The sequence below is a fragment of the Piliocolobus tephrosceles genome, chromosome 15 (genome assembly GCF_002776525.5).
Source record: "Piliocolobus tephrosceles isolate RC106 chromosome 15, ASM277652v3, whole genome shotgun sequence".
Classification (NCBI taxonomy): domain Eukaryota; kingdom Metazoa; phylum Chordata; class Mammalia; order Primates; family Cercopithecidae; genus Piliocolobus; species Piliocolobus tephrosceles.
Window position 1 is genome coordinate 54181240 of NC_045448.1, and position 25782 is coordinate 54207021.

At 40.5% G+C, this 25782-nt stretch overlaps 1 protein-coding gene across 3 annotated transcripts in view; it reads left to right on the top strand.

Annotated features, from left to right (window-relative positions):
- ERLEC1 (endoplasmic reticulum lectin 1) overlaps positions 1–16838 on the top strand; it is a 33148-nt gene extending 16310 nt beyond the window's left edge. For 2 of the 3 annotated variants that reach the window (XM_023190191.2, XM_023190193.2), the window contains 6 exons: positions 5579–5740; positions 6495–6554; positions 10527–10651; positions 12287–12364; positions 12608–12683; positions 15928–16838. In XM_023190191.2, coding sequence (XP_023045959.1) covers positions 5579–5740; positions 6495–6554; positions 10527–10651; positions 12287–12364; positions 12608–12683; positions 15928–15999 — 573 coding nt within the window. In that variant the 3' untranslated portion in view covers positions 16000–16838. The remainder of the gene's footprint in view (positions 1–5578; positions 5741–6494; positions 6555–10526; positions 10652–12286; positions 12365–12607; positions 12684–15927) is intronic. The other variant, XM_023190192.2, reaches the window with a different exon arrangement.
- Positions 16839–25782: the final 8944 nt, after the last annotated feature.

Sequence of the window (25782 nt, forward strand, 5' to 3'; positions counted from 1 at the left end):
TTCATTTAAGTTGCTTCTAATGTATATCATACTTTTTTTTCTAAGTTCGCTTTTTTCTGAGACTTGTAGTGTCCATGCAGTGTTGTTAAAGAATAAATCATTTTTATATGAAAAAAAAAAAAAAGTACCACGGAGTTTTGCTCTGTCACCCAGGTTGGAGTGCCAGTGGCGTGATCTCGGCTTACTGCAGTCTCCGCCTCCCGAGTTCAAGTGATTCTCCTGCCTCTGCCTCCCAAAGTGCTGGGATTACAAGCGTGTGCCACCACACCCAACCCTCCTTGACTTTCAATATTCTGTTTTCTTCTCTTGCATTGTCTCCTCCCACCCCTTCTGCTCATGAACTTCTACTTATGCTTGAAGATGTGATTCCAGTGTTACTTCCTTTGGAAATGAGCCAAAACTTCCAGTGGATTAACCCAGAAAGAGATAACTACTTTCTCTTCTGTGGTCTTGTATTTCATTCAGTCCTCCATCATAGCACTTACATGGCTAAGACTGGTTGTTTTACCTATGGGTGTTACATTAAACCAGAAGGCAGAAGAAACTTGGCTGCAAAGCTTGTTTCCTCCCTTCCTCTTGAGTACTTTTGCAAAAGTATTACTGGACTGTCTGTGGATGTTGTGACCAACACTGTCATTCTGATGGGAGGAAAAGGTGATTAATTCCACAGTTTAATTTGAAATGCTATTTTAAAAGATTTGGGCTAGAATTTTCTTCTGGTCTTCCTTTTGATAGTAAAGTATACTGGCACATACTTAAAAGTTAGCTCAATCAAAATGCTTCATAAATCCCAGCTTTCATTACTCTTCGAGGAAAAAATGCCAGTTTACTTCTCTTTAAATAATGTGTTTAGTCTGGGCTTGGTGGCTCATGCCTATAATCCCAATACTTTGGGAGGTTGAGGCAGGAGGATCGCTTGAAGCCAGGAGTTGAAGACCAAACTAGGCAACTAAAACCCTGTCTCTACAAAAAAATTTTAAAAATCAGCCAGTGATATAAAAGTCGTGATAGCATATAGCTGTAGTCCCAGCTATTCAGCAGGCTGAAGTGGGAGGATCACTTAAGCCCAGGAATTCAAGGTTGCAGTCAACCTGGGTAAAAAGAGTAAGACCCTATCTCAAAATTAATTAATTAATGTGTTCAATCTGCCAGTCGAGAAAAATTGAATTTTTTTAAGCTATAGATGATAATGCTTTAAAAATATTTAGCAGAGGCACATGGCCCACGCCTGTAATCCCAGCACTTTGGGAGGCTGAGGCAGGCAGATCACTTGAGGTCAGGAGTTCAAGACTAGCCTGGCCAACATGGAACCCCATCTCTACCAAAAATACAAAAAAATTAGCCGGGCACGGTGATACACACCTGCAGTCCCAGCTACTTGGGAGGATGAGGCACAAGAATTGCTCAAACCTGGGCAGCGAAAGTCACAGTGAGCCGAGATTGCACCACTGCACTCCAGCCTAGGCGACAAAGCAAGACTCCGCCTCAACAAAAAAATAAAATAAAATAAAAATACTCAGCATTTTTTTTTAATTTCTAATTTTTGTGGTACATAGCAGGTATATATATTTATGGAGTACATGAGATATTTTACATATACTCTGTTGTTGTTGTTGTTGTTGTTGTTGAGACAGAGTCTCACTCTTTCCCCTAAGCTGGAGTGTTGTGGCGAAGTCTTGGCTCACTGTGGCACAGTCTTGGCTCACTGTAACCTTCATATCCAGGGTTCAAGTGCTTCTTGTGCCTCGGCCTCCTGAGTAGCTGGGACTCTAGGCACGTGCCACCTTGCCCAGCTAATTCTTATTTTTTTTAGTAGATGGGGTTGTGCCACGTTGCCCAGGCATGTCTCAAACTCCTGGCCTCGAGTGATCTGCTTACCTCAGCCTTCCACAGTGCTGGGATTTCAGGCATGAGCCACCACGTGTGGCCGGGTACGTGAGATACTTCAATACAGATATGCAATGCATAATAATCACATCTTGGAGAATGAAGTGTCCATCCCCTCAAGCATTTGTCCTTTGTGTTACAAACAATCCAATTATACTCTTTTAGTATTACTGACTATAGTCACCCTGTTGTTCTATCAAGTGGTAGGTCTTATTCATTCTAAGGGGTTTTTTTGTACCCATTAACCATCCCCACCTCCTCCACAACCTCCCACTACCCTTCCCAGCCTATGGTAACCATCCTTCTACTCTCTATCTCCATGGATTCAATTGCTTTGATTTTTAGATCCCATAAATAAGTGAGAACATGGGATGTTTTTCTCTGCCTGGCTTATTTAACTTAACATAATGATCTCCAATTCCATCCATGTTGTTGCAAACGACAGGATCTCATTCTTTTTTTTTTTTTTTTTTTGGAGATGGAGTCTAACTCTGTTGCCCAGGCTGCAGTGCAGTGGTGCCATCTCCGCTCACTCCAGCCTCTAACTGCCGGGTTCAAGTGATTCTCCTGCCTCAGCCTTCTAAGTAGCTGGGATTACAGGCACCCACCACCATGCCCAGCTAATTTTTGTATTTTTAGTAGAGACGGGATTTCACCATGTTGGGCAAGCTGGTCTCGAACTCCTGACCTCAGATGATCTGCCCACCTCAGCGTCTCAAAGTGCTGGGATTACAGGCGTGAGCCACCACACCCAGCGACAGGATCTTATTCTTATTTATGGCTGAATAGTACTCCATTGTATATATGTACCCCTTTTTTAAATAATTTCTTTTAATAGAGAAAGGGTCTCGCTATGTTGCCCAAGCTGGTTTCAAACTCCTGAGCTCAAGCATTCCTCCTGCCTTGGCCTCCCAAAGCGCTAGGATTACAGGTGTGAACCACTGCACCTGGGCGACCCTACATTTTCTTTATCCATTCATCTGTTGGTGGACACTTAGGTTGTTTCCAAATGTTGGCTGTTGTGAACAGTGCTGCAACAAACATGGAAGTGCAGATATCTCTTCAGTATACTGATTTCCTTTCTTTTGAGTATAGACCCAGCAGTGGGATTGCTGGATCTTACAATAACTCTATGTTTAGTTCTTTGAGAAAGCTCCAAACTGTTCTCTATAGTGTTTGTACTACTTTACATTCCCACCAACAGTGTACGAGGGTTCCCTTTCTCCACATCCTCGCCAGCATTTCTTATTGCCTGTCTTTTGGATAAAAGCCATTTTAACTGGAGTCAGATGACATGTCATTGTAATTTTGATTTGCTTTTCTCTGATGATCAATGATGTTGATACTAAGTATCTTTAGGGTACATGTGCCATGTGAGAATCTTAGGTAATACTGTAGGATGAGTAGTTACTTAAAACTGATAATCTTTATTTCGGAATCACTTTTCTATAAATCTGTTACACATAACTTTTCTTTTGAAAATGTGTATCTGGCATATGGTTTGCCTCTTAAGTGTGGAGTCAGCCTTTACCATACAGATAAAGAATTTTTTTCTTTTATAAACAAAAATACAAATCTGGCTATCAGAGTTTTGGTTTGATGTTCTGCCTATTATATTAATTTAGAGATTACTGGACTATTAGCAGTCCATTTAATGAATTTTCTACTCTATTATATAAACTACCATCCTATTTTTATTAGAATAATTTTCCTTAAAAATGAAAATGGATATTCTGTCCAGAAGTGGTAATAAAAGGTCATGCTTCTATTCTTGCTACCTCTTCCCCTTATCTCAGCTTCTGGTTTCACTATGCAGCATTATTGTTTTTCTTCATTAACCTTAATAGAGGGTTCGTGTAACCCCAGGTTATTAGTTTAGTCTATTAGACCCTCACTCCTTTGGAGTAATGGCTATATTTGCCTGATTTTTAATACTGAACACCTAAAATAATGCCAAAATATAGTAGGCTCTGAATGTGGAAAAAGGTATACAATAAAGTTCAAAGACCTTTCAAAAAATAAGACAACATCTTGACAGTCCTTGTTCTTCCTGATATTGGGAGGAAGAGAGAATAATTGCTTTCTGAACTGTCCAATGACTCCTACAAGCTGAAATAGAAGCAAAAGAACCATAGTTGGTTAACGGTAACTACAGCAAGTGAAAAAGGAGACATAGTATCCACCATATATTTATTGGGAACCCATGTACTATCTAAATTTTTATAAATTATTCATTTATAATTGGTGCACTCAGTTTTTAAATTCTGGTCTAGATTCATTTCCTTGCCAGTCAATATCCATTTAACCACCAGATCCTAATGTATTAACCTCTTTAATAATAACTATCCTTTTCTCTACATCCAACCCTGTCACTCCCTTACTTTAGATTCTCTTCATCTCTCACCTGGGTTACTGTAACTCCTAACTTGACTCTCTTCCTCTAGATTTGTCCCTGCTATTCTTTCTTCCTTGCCACTGCTGAAGTAATACTTAAAAATATCATCACAGCACATCTTTGCCTAAATCCTATAAAATAATGTCCAAATCTCTCAGCATTTACTTTTCTACCATATAGCACCTGCTTATCTCTTTAGTTTTAAATATCATACCCCCACATCTTTGGTGTTACCTCTTCCTCAAGTCTATATGCACATATACACACACAGTCACAGAACACACAAATAAACACATAAATCACAAATTATTATTCATGTTTCAAGAATTGATTGACGGTTTTTCTCTTTGTGAAGTCTTCATATTTCAGTTCTTGGTCAAAGCCTATTTGAGCCACCTCTTCCTCTCTGAGTCTCCTATTCTCTGCACCCTTATTGCCTTTTTTTTTTTCTTTGAGACAGAGTCTCGCTCTGTCACCCAAGCTGGAGTGTAGTGGTGTGATCTCAGCTCACTGCAACCTCCACCTCCCAGGTTCAGGTAATCCCCAGCTGGGATTACAGGCATGCTGCTGTTATATTTTAATAAGTGTAACTAATATGCATATTTATTCGAACCTAGCTCTCTTTACCCTATTTGTTATTCTTTATTTACCCTTAGTGACCACATTTTCCAAAACCAAATGTAGGGACACAGAGCTTTAGCAAGTAGAGCAAAGTACTTATTAAGAAAAATGAAACAAGGTTGGGTGCGGTGGCTCATGCCTATAATCCCAGCACTTTGGGAGGCCAAGGTGGGCAGATCACCTGAGATCAGGATGAAAGAAGCCTGACCAACATGGTGAAACCCCATCTGTACTGAAAAAAAAAAAAAATGCCAGGTGTGGTGGCAGGCTCCTGTAATCCTAGCTACTTGGGAGGCTGAGGCAGGAGAATTGCTTGAACCCAGGAAGCAGAGGTTGCAGTGAGCTGAGACCGCACAAGTGCACTCCAGCCTGGGCGACAGAGCAAGACTCCATCTCAAAACAAAAAAAAAGAAAAGAAGAATAATGAGATAAAATATATGAAATGGAAATTATCCCTTAATGTTTAGGATGGTCCTAACTGATAGATGGAACTAACATTCGTCTAGAGCTTTCCCTATGCTAAGTCCTGCAAAGTCCATTACCTTAAAATGTATTAAAATCAAATGGACAATTTATTTTTCTAATTTTCTGCAGTTTAAAAATAATAAGCTGTAACTGAAAAAAAAAATTAAGTGTGGCATGGAAACCCTTAAACATGTGTGTGTTTAATTTTAGGAAGATTTGCAATCAACAAAAGAAGAGAGATTTCCAGCGATCCACAAGTCCATTGCTATTGGCTCTCAGCCACTGCTCACTGTTGGGACAACCCACATATCCAAATTGACAGATGACCAGCTCATAAAAGAGTTTCTTAGTGGTTCTTACTGCTTTCATGGGGTGAGAAGTAAATCTTCCATTTAAATATTTATTTTACAACTTTACCTGCCAGGTATGGTCATTGGTGCATCAGCAGCACTGAAAAGGATTTTTTCTATAGAGAAATGACAGGATCCTGTCATCCTGAAAGAACATTTTCTTTCTGCAGTCTCATTTCCCCACATGTCTATAATCTAATCCATAGCTTTTATGTTCTTTATTTCACAAGGTAAAAATTTGACCTTTTCTCTGGCAATCATATGTGATTCTGGTTGATTACTAGAACGAGCATGCGATTGTATATCCCACATTTTGATTATGTAGCAATCACATTTCAAACTTGAATTAACATCTCCCTTTAAAAAAAAAAAATTAGAGACAGGGTGTCACTATGTTACCCAGGCTGATCTCAAACTCCTGGGCTCAAGCAATCATCCTGCCTTAGCCTCCCAAAGTGCTGGGATTACAGGTGTGATCTACCGCACCCAGCCAACATCTCTCTTTACAAAGTTAAAAATTTTGACCCTGACTATTAGCACCAGTGGGAAATACAGTTACTAGTGGAATTTTTGTTTTATTGTATTTAAAATTTTACCAAGACACTGCATATTCTCTGTATTTGTCTTTAATTTCTCAGTAATGTTTTATTTTAATATTCAGCCATACTATTGCTTTTACAGGTTTTAAAAATAACATGTATTTCCATTACTATCATGTGGCATTATTGAGAGAGGCCCAGTGCTTAACTTGATCTAATATGTTTTCTTTTATTTAGGGTGTTGGTTGGTGGAAATATGAATTCTGCTATGGCAAACATGTACATCAATACCATGAGGTATAGAATAGCATTTATATGTCATTCTACCACTAGATGGTTTAAAGTTTTAAAAATCTATTGTAGAAAAAAAAGGGGGAATGGTGTAACTTTTAATTATGAGATGATTTTAATATGATTAGTATAATCAAAGTGTCTCCAAATTTTGGTAAATAGAACACTTGGCATTAACCAAATCAGTAACCTTAAAGTGATATATTGCTTATTAATTACTTACATGCTTGTATTACTATGAGCCTAGTAGAATAATGAGCTGTTGTGGCTATACCTCTTTAGCTTTGATAAAGAAATTAATCATTCTTATAACTCATCTTTAAATTAAGAAAATGAATTAGCCGGGAGTGGTTTTGCATGCCTGTAATCCTAGCTACTCAGGAGGCTGAGGTGGGAGGATCACTTGAACCTGGGAGGCGGAGGAGGTTGCAGTGAGCCAAGATTGCAACACAGCACTCCAGCCTGGGTGACAGAGTGAGACTCCATCTCAAAAAAATAATTAAGAAAATGAGGCTGGACACGGTGGCTCACGCCTGTATTCCCAGCACTTTAGGAGGCCAAGGTGGGCTGATCACCTGAGGTCAGGAGTTCGAGACCAGCCTGGCCAACATGGTAAAACTCCATCTCTACTACTAAAAATACAAAAATTAGCGAGGTGCATGCCTGTAATTCCAGCTACTCGGGAGGCTGAGGCAGGAGAATCACTGGAACCTGGGAGGCAGAGGTTGCAGTGAGCTGAAATCATGCCACTGCACTCCAGCTTGGGCAACAGAGCGAGACTCTGTCTCAAAAAAGCGAGACTCGGCTGGGTGCAGTGGCTCAAGCATGTAATCCCAGCACTTTGGGAGGCTGAGACGGGCGGATCACAAGGTCAGGAGATCGAGACCATCCTGGCTAACACGGTGAAACCCCGTCTCTACTAAAAACTACAAAAAACTAGCCGGGCGAGGTGGCGGCGCCTGTAGTCCCAGCTAGTGGGAGGCTGAGGCAGGAGAATGGCGTGAGCCCGGGAGGCGGAGCTTGCAGTGAGCTGAGATCCAGCCACAGCACTCCAGCCTGGGTGACAGAGCGAGACTCCGTCGCAGGAAAAAAAAAAAAAAAAAGCGAGACTCCTCAAAAAGAAAAGAAAGAAAATAAATGGTAAGATCATACATTATCGCTAGGGTTACAAAAATTGGGTAAATACAGCAAGTTTCTCAGCCAAAAGAATAAGATACCCTGAGCCAGGCATAGTGGCTCATGCCTGTAATCTAAACACTTTGGGAGGCCAAAGCAGGAGGATCACTTGAGGCCAGGAGTTCAAGACCAGCCTGGGCAACAGAGCAAAATCCCAACTCTACCAAAAATTTTAAAAATGTTTAAAAAAGAAAATACCATATCATCTAAGTTTAAAATAAGTTTTAAGATTAAACTTTTTGAGTTCTTAGTCTTTTATTTATAATTTTATAACTCAGCATATTCTCCCATACTTGAGCTAGCCTGCTTAAATTCTGAGGTTCAAGTTCCAATTATGTTATTTGTCCTACTTATACTTTGTTTAGTAAAGTAAGCTGCTAGGTATTGAAGACAAGCTTTAATTAACGAATATGAACCTAGCTGCTTTAAAAGGCTGTTTTTATTATCTAAAAAAGAAAATAATACCCAAAATAGAAAAGTGTATTTTTGCCCACTCATAATGTTTTCAAATGATCTCAAATTCCAAGATAGATCATACTGGGACAGATTGTCAGTTCACCTTCCACATTTAAATCTTCCAAAATGAATGAGACATCCATAGACTAGGATGTGTTGGGTTTGTTTTTTGTTTTGTTTTGTTTTGTTTTGTTTTCACTTAAACCTAAGGGGTTTCATTTAGGTATTTTTTCCATTTATTCCTGCTACTTTGCAGATGTTTGTTTTTTTAATAACAGTACAGAAAAAGGGTAAGTACCATCAAACTACAACCCTTATAATACCTGTTAAGTTTCTTAAAGAAATGTATGCCAGAAATTTTAAATGAGAAGTATGTGTCTCCTCTGTCATCATACCACTTCTTAAAAAAGTTTAACTACTGTTAACATTTTCATTGCCCTCCACCAAAAAAAAATGCATATGTATAGATGTTGGTATAACGTTTTTATTTATAGAGAAGGGATCATGCACTGTTCTGCCACTTGTTCTTTTCACTTAGTATCTTGGAGACTGCTCCATGTCAGCAACACTCAATTTCATTCTTTTCAGCAGGTACAGAGGATTATGTCTGTACCACAGTGTATTTAACCAGACCTCTGCTAATGGACGTTTAAGTTGTTTCCAGTTTTTGCTGTGATATGTTTTAGTCAACATTTAAAAATAGTTCTGTTGCTATACTTTTGCAAGTATATTCATAAGGGACATTTCTGTCAACAGACTTCCTTGGTCAAAGTATCTGCATACTGGAAAATTGCCTTCCAGAGTTAGACCAGTTTACACTCCCATAAACAAACAATGGCTACATTCCTATACACTTGCCAACACTAGGTTTTACAAAACTTATTTTAGCCAAGGTTGTATAACCTGGAACTTTCTAGGGGACTGTGTTAGGTGTTTAGAGAGATACTAAAAGTAATAGTAACTAGCAAATAGGGTGCTTACTGTATGCCAGGCACTAGGTACTTTACACATATTCTTTTAATATTCATAACAACCTTAAGAAGTGGTTATTATTCCAAGATGAGGAAACAGAAATAAAGGTTTAATAACTTGCCTAAGGTCAAATAGGTAGTAACTGGGGAAACTAGAATTCAGACCCAGGCAGTCTGGCTCCATATCCAACCTCTTAAACACTTCACTTTGCTCTCTAATTTCTGCCTATCCAGGAACTTATTCTAGTAGCTAAAACCAAATGTTATTAGCTGTCTCTTAAATTAGGCACTAAGCTCCACTGGGCATTGGCCCTGCTTGTTTCCTTTGCCACCATAGGGGTTTTTTGTTTTGTTTTGGTTTGGTTTGAGATGGAGTTTCCCTCTTATTGCTCAGGCTAGAGTACAATGGTGCGATCTCGGCTCACTGCAACTTCTGCCTCACGGGTTCGAGCGATTCTCCTGCCTCATCCTCCCGAGTAGCTGGGATTACGGGCATATGCCAGCACGCCCGGCTAATTTTGTATTTTTAGTAGAGTAGTTTCTCCATGTTGGTCAGGCCAGTCTCGAACTCCCAACCTCAGGTGATTTCACCCGCCTCAGCCTCCCAAAATGCTGGGATTACAGGTGTGAGCCTCAGTGCCCAGCCAAGGGTTTTTAATTCTACTAACCAGATATCTATTAGTGCCCAGCATGGTTGTCTGGCATACATTGTGAAGAAAGAAATCAAAAGAATGCAAGGAGGTAGGAAGGAAAAGGAAGAAGAAAGAAGGAAGGATGTCCACATGTAAGACAGTATGTAGTTAGTATTTAAAAAAATAAAAGCAGGATGGGAAAAGGGGTTTCTGGATAGACAATTTCAATAGAGAAATAAGTATGGTACCAAATGAATAGTGTAAAGATCAGTATAACATTGCATAGGATGAAGTTAGGCTGCGGTGGAAGAAATAGAGGCCAAAGATTGAATTAAGAATTGCAGTAGTATGTGATAGTATTATTTAGGTATGAGAGATTAAACCCTTGGTTGTGGGGTGAGTTGCTGTCAGTGAAAAAGTAGAGGAAGAGTCTAAAGCTGAAAAATCTCCAGGAGAGAACTGATGGGACTGATCTGTAGAAGAGAAAAGAGATAGAAGAGCCAATAATAACTACATTTAGAGCTAGCCTGACTAGAAATTAGTTACGTTATTCAGAGAAGCAAGGAATAAAGAAGATAATGTACTTAAATTTACACTCATTGAATTTGACTAATATCATTACACCTAAATATAGATCCACTGTGCAGGTAAAGACTAGCCTACAAGAAAGTCAGGTCATCAGCATAAATATCTACTTGATGATATCAAGGATGCATTATCACAAATATTTTTTCCTTGGTTAGGACAAGGATAGTGGGAAAACCTCTGTGGTTGTTGGGACATGGAACCAAGAAGAGCATATTGAATGGGCTAAGAAGAATACTGCTAGAGCTTATCATCTTCAAGATGATGGTACCCAGACAGTCAGGTAAAGATTCACTTTACTTGCCTTTGTAGCTAATTAGTAGAATTTCGAAAACTCAAAATATTGAAAAACATAAAAATTCAAACATTTAAGTAAAATCCCTGGTTAGATTTTTTCAAGGGACATCTTTTAGGTTAGTTTTCTTTTCTTGGGGAAGCAACACGGTGTAATAGTTCAGAGCACAGTCCCTGGAGTCAGACTACCTGGATTCAAATGCTGGCTCATCACTTCCTACCTTGGAGAAATGACATAATCTTTTTTATCTGTCACTTTTGTTGTCTCATGGTATTTGCCTCTTACGATTATTGTGTCATTTAAGAGGTAATTTATGTAAAGGAGAATGCCTGGCAATAGTATGCAATAAACCTGGGCTGCTGCCTTTAACAATGGGGGTAGTACATTAATGAGAGTGGCAGTGTTGTTAGTAACAATGACTCAATTCTGTTAGAACTGAGGCTGTTTTTTAAAAACTACCTCACATCTGTTTTAGGATATATGAGTATATCTTGTCAAAACACCAGTAAGTTAATCTCATTTCCCAAGAATAACTACACTTTAGCTTTTCTTGTAGATTTTTACTCAGTATGTTTTAAATTATTCTTTCTTGTTCCTTCTTGGGTATTACCTTTTCCTTCCTAAAACAGATGATTTGGATTGTTTTCAGAGTGTACTTACTTTTTGGGCTCATCAGAGTCAAAGTCAGCAAAATTAAAATGTAGACATTTAATTATTATACTAAACAGATTGATTTCTCTTATCCTTGTAGGTATATGTTTTATGTGAAAACAGTTGTGGTATCATGTATAATACATGTTGAAGCATGAGTGTTAGACTGGTAAAATGAAGCTTTTCTTTGGATCCTGCTCATTTGAGATTGACAGTTTGGCCTAGGCTTTGTCTCCTATACTACAGTGCCTAACGTACAGTATTTTATTTTATTTTTTTTTTTTTTTTGGAGATGGAGTCCCACTCTGTCGCCCAGGCTGGAATGCAGTGGCCGGATCTCAGCTCACTGCAAGCTCCGCCTCCCAGGTTTACGCCATTCTCCTGCCTCAGCCTCCTGCGCAGCTGGGACTACAGGCGCCCGCCACCTCGCCCGGCTAGTTTTTTGTATTTTTTAGTAGAGACGGGGTTTCACCAGGTTAGCCAGGATGGTCTCAATCTCCTGACCTTGTGATCCGCCCGTCTCGGCCTCCCAAAGTGCTGGGATTACAGGCTTGAGCTACCGTGCCTGGCCGGCACGTACAGTATTTTAATGGGAGTAGCTTGATGGAGGACGGAAACAAAGAACTGTTTCACAAAACAATATAGTGGGCTAGGGAAACTGATAACTTTAAAACAATTTTTTAAAGGGATCTAACCATAATTATTTGTATACAAATAAATAATATGCAAGCTGAAAATAATCATTATTAACTAAGCCACTATGAAGTTTCTCTCTCTTATATTCTCTTTATAGAATCCAAGAGACTGCCTCTATGAGATAATCCTAAAAATGCTCTTTTAAAGAATACAGTCAGGTTTTTTTTTTAGCTAATGTTAAACTGATCCTTCTAACCATCTTCTCACCTTACCCATTAAAATTATTCTATTAGTGAGATTTTAGTTTAATAAAACTTGTATGTTTCTCTGATTCAGGATGGTGTCACATTTTTATGGAAATGGAGATATTTGTGATATAACTGACAAACCAAGACAGGTGACTGTAAAACTAAAGTAAGTTAGACCATCAAATAATGCTATATGCCTTTTTCTTTTACCTCCTTCCTATGGACAAAAGTTTTATGTAAACAAAAAGTATAATTATGAATAATTATGAAAGTATATTATTTAAATTATTGATAAAATTATATTAAATCATACAAGGTCCACTTGAATGGGATTTTTAAGAGTACAGCTATTAGCAGTGATCTCACTTTAAATGATTTGGGCAGTACCTTAAAGTTCTCTCTGTTTTAGGTGTAAAGAATCAGATTCGCCTCACGCTGTTACTGTATATATGCTAGAGCCTCACTCCTGTCAGTATATTCTTGGGGTAAGTTAAAAAGAAAATAATCAAAAATTCAATTTTGAGCCTTGTGTTAATTTTTCTTTTTTTTTTTTTTTTGAGACAGAGTCTTGCTCTGTGGCTCAGGCTGGAGTGCAGTGGCACAATCTCGGCTCACTGCAACCTCCGCCTCCTGGATTCAAGTAATTCTTCTGCCTCAGCCCCCCGTGTAGCTGGGATTACAGGCGTGCACCACCATGTCCGGCTAATTTTTGTGTTTTTAGTAGAGACAGGGTTTCACCATGTTGACCAGGCTGGTCTCAAACTCCTGACTTCTGGTTATCCACCCGCCTCAGCCTCCCAAAGTGCTGGGATTACAGGTGTGAGCCACTGCGCTTGGCCGTCATGTTTTAATTTTTTGCATTAAATTTAGGAAGGACCTTCAGTAGTCTCCAAGGCTTAATATGGCCCACATACCACTTGTATAGTAGTTGACATGGTCTTTTGTGACATTTTGTATTGAGAGATAATTTACATGAAATAAAATCCACAGATATTAAGTGTTGAGCGTAAAAAGTTTTGACAATTATATATACCCATGTAACTATCAACCAAAACAAGATATGTCACTGCAGAAAGTTCTCTCATACTGCCTTCCAGTAAACACCACTTAGCCTTGCTCAAAGATACTCCTTTCTGATTTATGACATTGTAGATTAGTTTTGTCTCTTTTTTGGATTCCACATGAATGGAATCCTATAGTATATAATATTTTTGTGCCTGAACTCTTTGACTAAGTGTAACACTTTTTGTTTGGTGTTGTGTTGTTTATTTTTTTTCTGTTGATACATAGTATTTGTATATGTTTATGGGTTACATATGATACTTTGTTACATCCATAGAATGTGTAGTGATCTAGTCAGGGTATTCAGAATATTCATCACCACAAGCATTTATTATTTCTATGTGTTGAGAACATTTCAGGTCCTCACTTCTAAACACGTCTTAACAGAGGTCTCGATATTAACTGTGTATTTGTATTGCACGTATTTTTTTCTCTGTCTGTGGCTTGCCTATTCATTTTTCTTTTTTTTTTTTTTTAAATACAGATAGGGTCTTGCCATATTGGCCATGTGGGTCTCAAACTCCTAGACTCAAGCAATCCTCCCACCTTGGCCTCCCAAACTGCTGGGATTATAGGCATCAGCCACCACACAGGCTGGAATGCAGTGGTGCAATCTTGGCTCACTGCAGTCTCTGCCTCCCAAGTTTAAGCAATTCTTGTGCCTCAGCCTTCCAAGTAGCTGGGACTACAAGCATGCACCACCATGCCTGGCTGATTTTGGGGTTTTGGGTTTTTTTTTTTTTTTTGAAATGGAGTCTCACTCTGTCACCCAGGCTGGAGTGCAGTGGCACGATCTCGGCTCACCACAGCCTCCGTCCGCCTCCTGGGTTCAAGCAGTTGTCCTGCCTCTGCCTCCCCAGTAGCTGGGATTACAGGCATATGGTACCACATGCGGCTAATTTTTGTATTTTTAGTATAGACAGGGTTTCACCTTGTTGGCCAGGCAAGTCTCCAACTCCTCACCTCAGGCGATCTGCCCGCCTCGGCCTCCCAAATTGCTGGGATTACAGTGTGAGCCACCTGCACCCAGTCCCATTTTCTTACTAATGTCTTTTGGTGACCAAAAATTTTTTATTTCATGAAATTCAATTTATCATTTATTCCTCTTTAATAGCTAACGCTTTTTGTGTTCTAAGAAATTTTTATGGGCCGGGCGCGGTGGCTCACGCCTGTAATCCCAGCACTTTGGGAGGCCGAGGCGGGCAGATCACGAGATCAGGAGATCGAGACCATCCTGGCTAACATGGTGAAACCCCGTCTCTACTAAAAACACAAAAAAATTAGCTGGGTGCGGTGGCGGGCGCCTGTAGTCCCAGCTACTTGGGAGGCTGAGCCAGGAGAATGGCGTGAACCTGGGAGGCAGAGCTTGCAGTGAGCCGAAATCGCGCCACTGCACTCCAGCCTGGGTGACAGAGCGAGACTCCATCTCAAAAAAAAAAAAAGAAATTTTTACTACCCCAAAATCTTGAAAATGTTCTCCTATATTTCCTTCTAAAGACTTTATGGTTCTACCTTTGATTATCTAATGCCTAAATGTGGTTTTCTCTGTATTTGTCTTGCTTGGAGTTCACTGAGCTTCTTGGATTTGTGGGTTGATATATTTCATCAATTTGGGGAAATGTTTGGACATTATCTCCTCAAAGATTTATTCTGCTCCATTCTTTTTCTCCTCTATTTCTGATACTCCAGTAAGACATATTAGTATAAAATTGTCCCAAAATCTCAGACACTCCTTTATTCACACTTTTCTTCCTTTGTTTCAATTTGGGTCATTTCTGTTAAGCTGTCTTCAAACTTGTTAATTCCTCTGCTGTGTCCAGTCCAGTGAATGAATTTATCACTGACGTATTTTTTATCTCTTAACATTTCTACTTTTCTTTTTTTGTTGTTTGTTTTTTATTTCTTTCTCTTATTTTTGAGATAGAGTCTTGCTCTGTCACCCAGGCTGGAGTGCAGTGGCACAATCTTGGCTCACTGCAACCTCTTCCTCCTGGGTTCAAGCGATTGTCCTGCCTCAGCCTCCCCGGTAGCTGGGACTACAGGCGTGTGCCACCGTGCCCAGCTAATTTTTTGTATTTTTAGTAGAGACAAGGTTTCACTGTGTTAGCCAGGATGGTCTCGATCTTCTGACTTCATGATCCGCCTGCCTCAGCCTCCCAAAGTGCTGGGATTACAGGCGTGAGCCACCGCGCCCTGCCTCCACTTGGTTCTTTTTTATCTCTGCTGAAATTTCCTATCTGGTCGTGCATGTTTTCTTCATTGTGTTTATTATAATTATTATAACATCTGATAATTTCAACATGTATTCCATCTTTGGGTTACATTTTTCTTTACCTTTTATTTTAAATACACTTAATTATTTGGCCATAATGTTCTATCATTTTTGTTGTCTAAAATCTAGCTATGTATTCCTGTCTTATTCCTGTCCTTTGTTCCTTTTCCCTCCCCTGCTTGTGTAAAAATATTTTCTCCACCTGTCTGATATTCTGTATGGATGACTAAAAGTTGTTTTTCAAGAAGCTTAATTTGTAGAAATAATGTTGGATGTTTATCTAAAACAAGGACTCATGCTTCTAGCAAATATAACTGCATGTATCCATTCAGCAGAATAGTGCTGAAAAGTATTCAGCTTAGCAACTTTTTAATGGCTTTGTTTTTCTTCTTTAGGTTGAATCTCCAGTGATCTGTAAAATCCTAGATACAGCAGATGAAAATGGACTTCTTTCTCTCCCCAACTAAAGGATATTAAAGTTAGGGGAAAGAAAAGATCATTGAAAGCCATGATAATTTCTGTCCGACCGTGTCTCATTATAGAGTTCTCAGCCATTGGACCTCTTCTAAAAGATCATATAAAATGACTCTCAAACACTTTGTGAATATATATGTGTATATAAGAGGTTATTGATAAACTTCTGAGGCAGACATTTGTCTCGCTCTTTTTCATTTTTATTGTGTCTTGTCAACTGATTGTTATTCTTTGCTTGGATACTGTGATTCCAAAATAAATCTCATCCAAGCAAGTTAGAATCCAGCCTAATCAAATGCCATAATTGTTGTACCTATTGAAAGTTTTTAAATAGATTTATTATGTAAATTATAATGTATATAACTAGCTAATGAAGTAAAATTCATGAAGAAAGAAATTGATAGGTTTAAATGAGAGACCATGTAAAATATGTAAATTCTAGTGCCTGAAATCCTTTCAACAGATTTTTATATAGCAACTGCTCTCTGCAAGGTGTTAAAGTAGAAACTGGGCACATGGTAGAGGCTCACATGGGAGTTGTCCTCACCCTTGTTAATCTTAAGAAACTCCTATTTATAATAGGTTGCTTCTCTCTCAGAACTTTTATCTATTTCTTTTTTCTTCTTATGAGTATGTTTACTCTCAGAGTATCTATCTGATGTAGACAGTTGGTGATGCTTCTCTGAGACTCAGAATGGTTTGCTCTAACAAAACACTGTGCTGTCTATCCCTTGTACTTGCCTACTGTAATATAGACTTCACTTCTGAACAGTTTACAGCACAATATTTATTTTAAAGTGAATAAAATGTCCACAAGCAGTGTTGTCATGTAGTCAATGGCAGATTATTAAATTCCTTTTATTTTTTCCATTATCCTGTTGTGCACATTTTAAACATACATATCTGAACAAGAACAGAAAAGGGTCATAAGAGTCTTTTCCTCCTTTTCAGTAGTTCTGGCCAAAGATAGTTTAAGAAAAGGCTAATATAATTGACTATTTTAGGGTTATTTATAGATTTTAGTAGGAAGCAGCACATAGAGAAAGAGCATGAACTTTGAATTCAGACCTAGGTCAAAATCCTTTTTTTCCTCCCTCTCTCTATCCAGAAATGAGGCTGCTCTGAACCTCTGGACTCAAGCAGTTTTCCTACCTCAGCCTCCCGGATAGCTGGGACTACCAGGCACATGCCAACAAGACCAGTGCAAAATCCTCTCTTTAACTTACTGTGTATAAGAGAGAAAAAACCAAACATACCCAATACAGCACAGAACACTAGGTCACCAAAATGTGTGGTTTTACTTCTTCACGCCAACCAATTTTCTGACACCAGTTGGGTGTCCTACAATTCAGTTCAATTCTGACACTAGTCTACTTGGAGTTGACATCAGACCCACAAGTAAAGGACTCAGTTGCACAACACTGCTTCCACTTACTTCAGATGCCAATTCCAAGTCTGGGCATCTAGTACTTTTGACCAACCAGCTATAATAATTTGCTAGAATGCCTCAGAATTAAAGGAAAGACTTTACTTATGTTTACCAGTTTATCATAAAGGATACAATTCAGGGACAGCCAGATGGAAGAGCTGCATAAGGTAAGGTATGGCAGGTGGGAGGCAAGGGGGTGCCTGCAGACCTTCTAGGCTTCCTCTGGGCATGCCATTCCCCCAACACTAGGTTCGGGAACCTGGAAGCTCATCAGATCCCAAGAGTTTATAGAGTTTGATTTTCAGACCCCCTTCCCTTTTTCCTTCCCCGAGGTCAATAGGTGGGTCTGAAAGTTCCAACAGGCTATTCAGTCACTTGGTCTTTGTAGTAAGCCATGATAATCGGGATGTAGTAAGCCACATCCTGAGGCTATCTAGGGGCTCCACCTAAGTAACCTCATTAACATAAACTATCCAGCATAAATTCTATCCAGATAGCGATAGGGTGATCAAAAAGGGCTCCTTACAAGTAAGACATTCCTATCACTTGGGAAGTTCCTAGGGTTTTAGGAGCTCTGTGTTAAGAACCTGAGACAAACACCAAATTTCTTATAACACATACTAGCTATGTGATCCTAGAGATGTCAGTGAACGTCTTTTAGTCTCTCTTCTTCTTTTGTGAAGAGAATACTTACTTCATAAAGTGGTTATATCAGTGCATGAATTTTACTGTGTGTAAAAAGTCTTGTCCAGTGCTTGATACCAGTATGTGTTAACTTCCTTTTATTGGCGTTTGTCTCCTGTTAACATAAGAAGATCAAAGCCATTAAAATACTTTTTCTTGAGATAGAGTCTCGCTCTGACGACCAGGCTGGAGTGTAGGGGCGCAGTCTCAGCTCACCACAACCTCTGCCGCCTGGGTTCAAGCGATTCTCTTGTCTCAGCCTGCTGCGTAGCTGGGATTACAGGCGTATGCCACCATGCCCGGCTAGTTTTTGTATTTTTATATAGATGGGGGTTTGCCATGTTGGCCAGACTGGTCTCAAACCCCTGACCTCAAGTAATCTGCCTTCCTTGGCCTCCCATAAGTACTGGGATTACAGGCGTGAGCCATCACACCAGGCCAAAATTCATTTCTTTAATGAATTACAGAATCATTATATCAATTAGTTAAAATAATGTAACTACCCTCATATTTAGTATAGGTGATAGGGGAGGGAGTTAATTAGTTCAGTGCCAGAAGATACATTGAGAATATATAGAACAAATTCTGTCTTAGAAGAGGGGGAAAAAATCATCTTTTAAAAACTGTACTGGAATAGTTTACTACGGAAGATTCTTAAAAACAGAATTCATTATTTTACAATGAAAAAGATTTTATATGAACGAGTCAGGCTTCTAGTTGAGAACATGCCTAGCTACTCAGTAGGCTGACGCTGGAGGATGGCTTGAGCCCAGGAGTTAAAGGCTCTAGTGCACGATGGCACCTGTGAATAGCCACTACACTCCAGACTGGGTGACATGGCAAGACGCAGTCTCAACAAAAACATAGCTCTCTGTCTTAACTAACACAGCTCAAACTTCTTTGAGGGTAGGTGCTAGTCCAGGTATCTCCATATCTGTTTTAAATCTTGAGTCCCCTATCAGTAGTCTTTGAAGTCTCATGTGCTCTCCAGCTTACTTGCTACTAACTCTATGATACAATCATTCTGTATAAGCAGGCTGAATTGCTAATAGGGAAGGGAAAAGGCTCAGCTATAATGTGGCTAATGCATTTTGAGAAGTCTAGCTTGTCTCTATTGAAGCCGGTGCTATCCCACACCTAAATCAGATTCTTTTTTTTTTTTTTTTTTTGAGACGGAGTCTCGCTCTGCCACCCAGGCTGGAGTACAGCACCCCCCACACCCAGCCAATTTTTGTATTTTTAGGAGAGACAGGGTTTAACCATGTTGGTTGGGCTGGTCTCGAACTCCTCATGATCCACCCACCTCAGCCTCCCAAGTGCTGGGATTACAGGCGTGAGCCACTGCTCCCAGCCAACCAGATTCTTAAGACAGGGCCTAAGAATCTGTATTTTAAATAAACATAGCAAGTGATTCTCTTTGTTAAATAAATTCTCCAGTGATTGAGAATTATTGATGGGGACTTCACTAACTACTAGCCCTCCTGTCTCCAGGTGAGGGTTTCAGGGAAATAATTAGTAGTTCATCTTTACAAGAAGTTGGGGTTTTGTTTTGGGGTTGGTTTTGTTTTTGTCTGCTTTTTAAAATTTTACCTCTTTTCTTTGAGAGGCTACTAGGTGAGGCTTATAGCCCAGCCCTAGTTTGTTTGTTTGTTTGTTTACTTGTTTATTTGAGAGATGGTCTCACTCTCTTGCCCAGGCTGGAATGCAGTGGCATGGTTATGGCTCACTGCAGCCTCGACCTCTTGGGCTCTAGGGATCCTCCTGCTTCTGCTCCTGAGTAGTGGGATACAGGCATGCACCAACACACTTGGCTAATTTTTAAACTTTTGTAGAGACAAGATCTCCCTACGTTGCCCAGGCTGGTCTCGAACTTTTGAGCTCGAGCGATCCTACCACCTTGGCCTCCCAAAGTGCTGGGATTATAGGGGTGAGCCTCTGCACTGGCCCCTAGTTTATAATCCTTGATTAAAGGGACATTGGCAACAAACTGTCTCAAAATTGAATAGTTATGCTTTGTGTACTGTCCCCTGTGAGCTATCCCTTTCAATCAGTCTGCTACCCAAAGACCTAACCTGGTTTCTGACAATACTTAAGTACATAAACTTTATATACTTAAACCTAGCACATAATCAGGCCAAATTATTGACCCAGCAGCACCAAAGATCTAGCATGAAAGGACTTAAGCTAAACTGAAAATAAAGCTAAGACTAAATTTTGAATAATTATGTTTTGCAATCAGAGCTTCAAATGAAAATACGTATCAGCTACCCTAGAATGATTTTATTTTTTATTTGATGCTATTTTTAGAAGTGGTGTCTCACTCTTTTGCACAGGCTGGAGTGCAGTGGTGCAATCCCAGCTGACTGCAGCTTCAAACTCCTGTGCTCAAGCAATCTTCCAGCCTCACCTTCCCAAGTAGTTGGGACTACAGGTGTGCACCACCACGCTGGACTCCTAGAATGATTTCAAACTCTTACTAGTGTTGGGCGATTTTATTACCAGTGCCTGCCATGATAGCATGGCTTGGAAGACAATCCATTTCTTTTTTTTTTTTTTTTTTTTTGTCATCGTTATTGACCTACTTCATTTCTGACCTGGGCTGATTCACCCTTCTTGAGCAATCTGGTGGTCCCCGGCTCCCAGGAGGTCACCATATTGAAGCCAGCCTTCCTGCAGACCACCCCATTGCCATAGCACACTAAGGCCCAGAACTCATGGGCTCAAGCCACCCTCCAGCTGCAGCCTCTTGGGAACTCAATATGGGCGTCACCATGCTGGCTCTCTTTTTCTCACTTGTTTAGCAGGGAAGGTAAGGAACCCACTGCACACTCAAGAGCATGTTTTGCCTCCTATGCTGATAGTCTCAAAAGTGGTTTCAGCAAGCAGGCAAGATGATGCAGTGGGTTGTAGGAAGAACATATTCGAAATTCTATTAGTTTTTAATCTGTGAAAGATGTTGCCGGGCACGGTGGCTCAAGCCTGTAATCCCAGCACTTTGGGAGGCCGAGACGGGCGGATCACGAGGTCAGGAGATCGAGACCATCCTGGCTAACATGGTGAAACCCCGTCTCTACTAAAAAATACAAAAAAAAACTAGCCGGGCGAGGTGGCGGGCGCCTGTAGTCCCAGCTACTCGGAGGCTGAGGCAGGAGAATGGCATAAACCCGGGAGGCGGAGCTTGCAGTGAGCTGAGATCCGGCCACTGCACTCCAGCCTGGGCGACAGAGCGAGACTCCGTCTCAAAAAAAAAAAAAAAAAAAAAAAAAAAGATGTTAAGCCTCACATATATAATATGTGGTACACACCGTAATTCATAAATCAGAAAGTCTTATGTCATAAACAAAACATCCTAAGAGTTGATGTTACATGTTTGGAGGAGTTGATGGGATACCCTTCTTTGTTTTTCACTTTCATCCTGTTACAGGATCATAGACTAAAGTAATTACCTTTCAGAAAATGGAATTGTTACTCTAAATGTAAGCATTAAGATCATACCTTATCCGGGCGTGATGGCTCACACCTGTAATCCCAGCACTTTGGGAAGCCAAGGCAGGCCAATTACTTGAGGTCAGGAGTTCAAGACCAGCCTGGCCAACATAGTGAAATCCCGTCTCTACTAAAAATACAAAAATTAGCCAGGAATGGTGGCGCACACCTGTAGTCCCAGCTACTCGGGGCTGAGGCAGGAGAATCACTTGAACCTCAGAGGCAGACGTTGCAGTGAGCCGGTATCGCACCACTGCACTCCAGCCTGGGCAACAGAGTGAGACTCCCTCTCCAAAAAAAAAAAAAAAAGATTTAACCTTATCAGGTAGATAACCAATCAGAATTATGATGTGGAGGTTAAAAGGTGACTTTCACCAGCCATGGTTATAATCACTGAGGTTCTCGGATCTTGCAAGACTTCTCTTTTAGAAATAATAGAGGAATGCCTTCTGCAGGAGACAGTGGCTCACGCCTGTAATCCCAGCACTTTGGGAGGCCAAGGTGGGTGGATCACCTGAGGTCAGGAGTTCGAGACCAGCCTGACCAACATGGTGAAACTTTACAGTGCATGCCTGTAATCCCAGCTACTCGGGAGGCTGAGGTAGGAGAATCGCTTGAACCCGGGAGGCAGAGGTTGCGGTGAGCTGAGATCGCGCCATTGCACTCCAGCCTGGGCGACAAGAGCGGCGAAACTCCATCTCAAAAAAAAAGAAAAGAAAAAAAGAAATAACACAGTAATGTCTTTTTTACAGTTATGGGGAAGAATGAGCATGTTTTCCTGCTTAGCAGCCAGAAGAGCCTACAGTTTGAAGACTACTAGAATTCCACTTTTTAATACATGGAGAAAATAAAGGCAAGCCTGATAGTCTCAAAATTAAAGTAGAAAGAAGAGCAAAATAATTAACAAATAAAACACAGACCTTGAAGTATCTTGCATCCATGGCTATTTGTAATTTTTTTTCTTTTTTGAAAAGGAGTTTTGCTCTTGTCGCCCAGGCTGGAGGGTAACGGCCCAATCTTGGCTTGCCGCAACCTCCGCCTCCCAGGTTCAAGTGATTCTCCTGTCTCAGCCTCTGGAGTAGCTGGGATTATAGGCATGTGCCACCACGCCAGGCTAATTTTGTATTTTTAGTAGAGACGGGGTTTAGTCATGTCGGTCAGGCTGGTCTCGAACTCCCGGTCTCAGGTGATCCACCCACCCTGGCCTCTCAAAGTGCTAGGATTACAGATGTGAGCCACCACATCCGGCTGTTATTTGTACATTTTTAAACATTTTAGTATTTTTTACCTTTGAAACAAAAAATGTTCAACAAAAGCAAGTAAATCAGGCAGGACTTTTGGAAATAGTAACCAGCTCATTTCCAAAGATGTCTGTGAAACTAAAATAGTGCTAAAGATCTCACATCTAATCACATATTACATTATGTGTTTCAAACCTATTTTAATTTTTTTCATCCTTTGCCACTACAGACAATGCCACACTAAATAATAATATTTGCATGTCATTTCACCTTTTTGCTAGTATCCTTGAAACAGATACTTTTTAAATGTTTTTTATAGAGATGGGATCTTGCTATGTTGGTCAGGTTGGTTCTGAACTCCTGACCTCAAGCAATCCTCCTTCCTCAGCCTCCCAAAGTGCTAGGATTATAGGTGCCCAGCCTTCTAGGACCTTTTGATAGAAAGAATTGTGCTTTGCCTTGAATTTAAGAAAAAATACAACATAGCTTCCTGTATATTTTCCTCAAGTTCAAACATAAGTTTTATTTTATAAACACATATTAAAAAATAAACTTCCTTAAAAGTCCAGCAGTGTGGTCGGCTGTGGTGGCTCACGCCTGTAATCCTAGCATTTTAGGAGGCCCAGGCAGGAGGATCGCTTGAACCCAGGAGTTCAAAACCAGCCTGGCCAACATAGCAAGACCCCATCTCTACAAAGATTAAAAAATTAGCCGGGTGTGGTGGTGCACACCTGTGGTGGCAGTTCCTCTGGAGCCTGAGGCGAAAGGATTGCTTAAACCCAGGAGTTAGAGGCTGCAGTGAGCCAGTATTATGCCACTGCACTCCAGCCTGCATGGCACAGTAAGACCCTGTCTCTAAAAAAAAAAAAAGGTGAGGCCGGGCGCGTTGACTCACACCTGTAATCCCAGCACTCTGGGAGGCAGAGGCGGGCGGATCAGGAGGTCAAGAGATCCAGACCATCCTGGCCAACATGGTGAAACCCCATCTCTACTAAAAATACAAAAATTAGCCGGGCATGGTGGCAGGTGCCTATAGTCCCAGCTGTTCGGGAGGCTGAGGCAGGAGAATCGCTTGAACCCAGGAGGCAGAGATAGCAGTGAGCTGAGATCATGCCACTGCACTGTAGCCTGGGTGACAGAGCAAGACTGCCTCAACAAAACAAAACAAAACAAAACAAACGAACTAACTACTCCATGTGGCTGAGTCAGCATTTGAACCAACTCAGAGTCTATGTTTATAAATGTATGCCATAGGCCGGGCGCGGTGGCTCAAGCCTGTAATCCCAGCACTTTGGGAGGCCGAGACGGGCGGATCACGAGGTCAGGAGATCGAGACCATCCTGGCTAATACGGTGAAACCCCGTCTCTAATAGAAAATACAAAAAACTAGCCGGGCGACGAGGCGGGCGCCTGTAGTCCCAGCTACTCGGGAGGCTGAGACAGGAGAATGGCGTGAACCCGGGAGGCGGAGCTTGCAGTGAGCTGAGATCCGGCCACTGCACTCCAGCCTGGGCGGCAGAGCAAGACTCCGTCTCAAAATAAATAAATAAATAAATAAATAAATAAATAAATAAATAAATAAATAAATAAATGTATGCCATTCCGCTTCTCGGCCTTTCAGCTAAGATCAAATATAAATGAGCGCCATACTGCCTTTGCTTCACAGAAATGTCTTCTGCCTCATGCACCATTCTCTACTGTCATCTCCCACCTGAGAGAACACATAGAAGGGCTTGGCAAAATTCTCTGTAAAATGAGTACAGTGATTAATTTTGTCCCGGCAACATATGACACTCATTTTTTCCCATATATTATTTTTATTATGCTAATGCAATTCAAAAATCTGGCAAATAATTCATTAGTAAGATTAAAATGTCGCCTTCGGAATTCTGGCTAGGTTACATGCCAAACCCTCTCTACTTTGATAATCTTTTGGTGACGGTAAACAATGCAAGCACAATGCCAATTATCTAGATCCAGATCATGTTTATGATTTAAATAACAGAATGATAATTCCTTCATCTTTTATGTATGGCTTTCTGTTTTGGAGTAAAGAACGCATTTTACTTTTGTTTCTCCTCAGACTGTGAATAAAAGTGACCCTCAACAAACACTTGCTGAATAAATGAATGAACCCTGATCTTCTTTTTTTTTTTTTTTTGAGACGGAGTCTTGCTCTGCCGCCCAGGCTGGAGTGCAGTGGCCGGATCTCAGCTCACTACAAGCTCCGCCTCCTGGGTTCACGCCATTCTCCTGTCTCAGCCTCCCGAGTAGCTGGGACTACAGGCGCCCGCCTCGTTGCCCGGCTAGTTTTTTGTATTTTCTATTAGACACGGGGTTTCACCGTATTAGCCAGGATGGTCTCGATCTCCTGACCTCGTGATCCGCCCGTCTCGGCCTCCCAAAGTGCTGGGATTACAGGCTTGAGCCACCGCCTGATCTTCTCTTAACCCACACCTTATCAAATCTTCCTCAACTACTCCAATTTTCCCTAGTACTTTTTTTTAAAAAAACTAATCCCTCTGTTCACTCTCAACACTCCTTATTTTTCAGTGTTTTGTGCTTTGAGGGGAAAAAAAAATGTTCTTCAGTTTTCAATGGTCAGGAAAGAAAAAAAAAAGGAACCATTTTTATTGTTTTGTTTCATCTGTGTTCCTTTTCTCTTGGATTCCATACAGCATCATGTAATCAAATTTTTGCTGCCTTGCACTCATTTCTCACAGTCTCATATGTTGCTTCTCCAAACTAACGAGAATACAGTGTCTGTGTCTCCCTCCTCTGTGACATGTCCACCCCGCTCCATGAACTGAAAGCATTCCAATTCTGAGGCACTCTGCACTCTTCCATAAAACGTGGCTATTTTCATGGCCTCTTCGCAAAATGTAATTCTGTCTTCTCTTTCCTCAAGTAATCTTAATAAAACTAGTTTTTAAAAT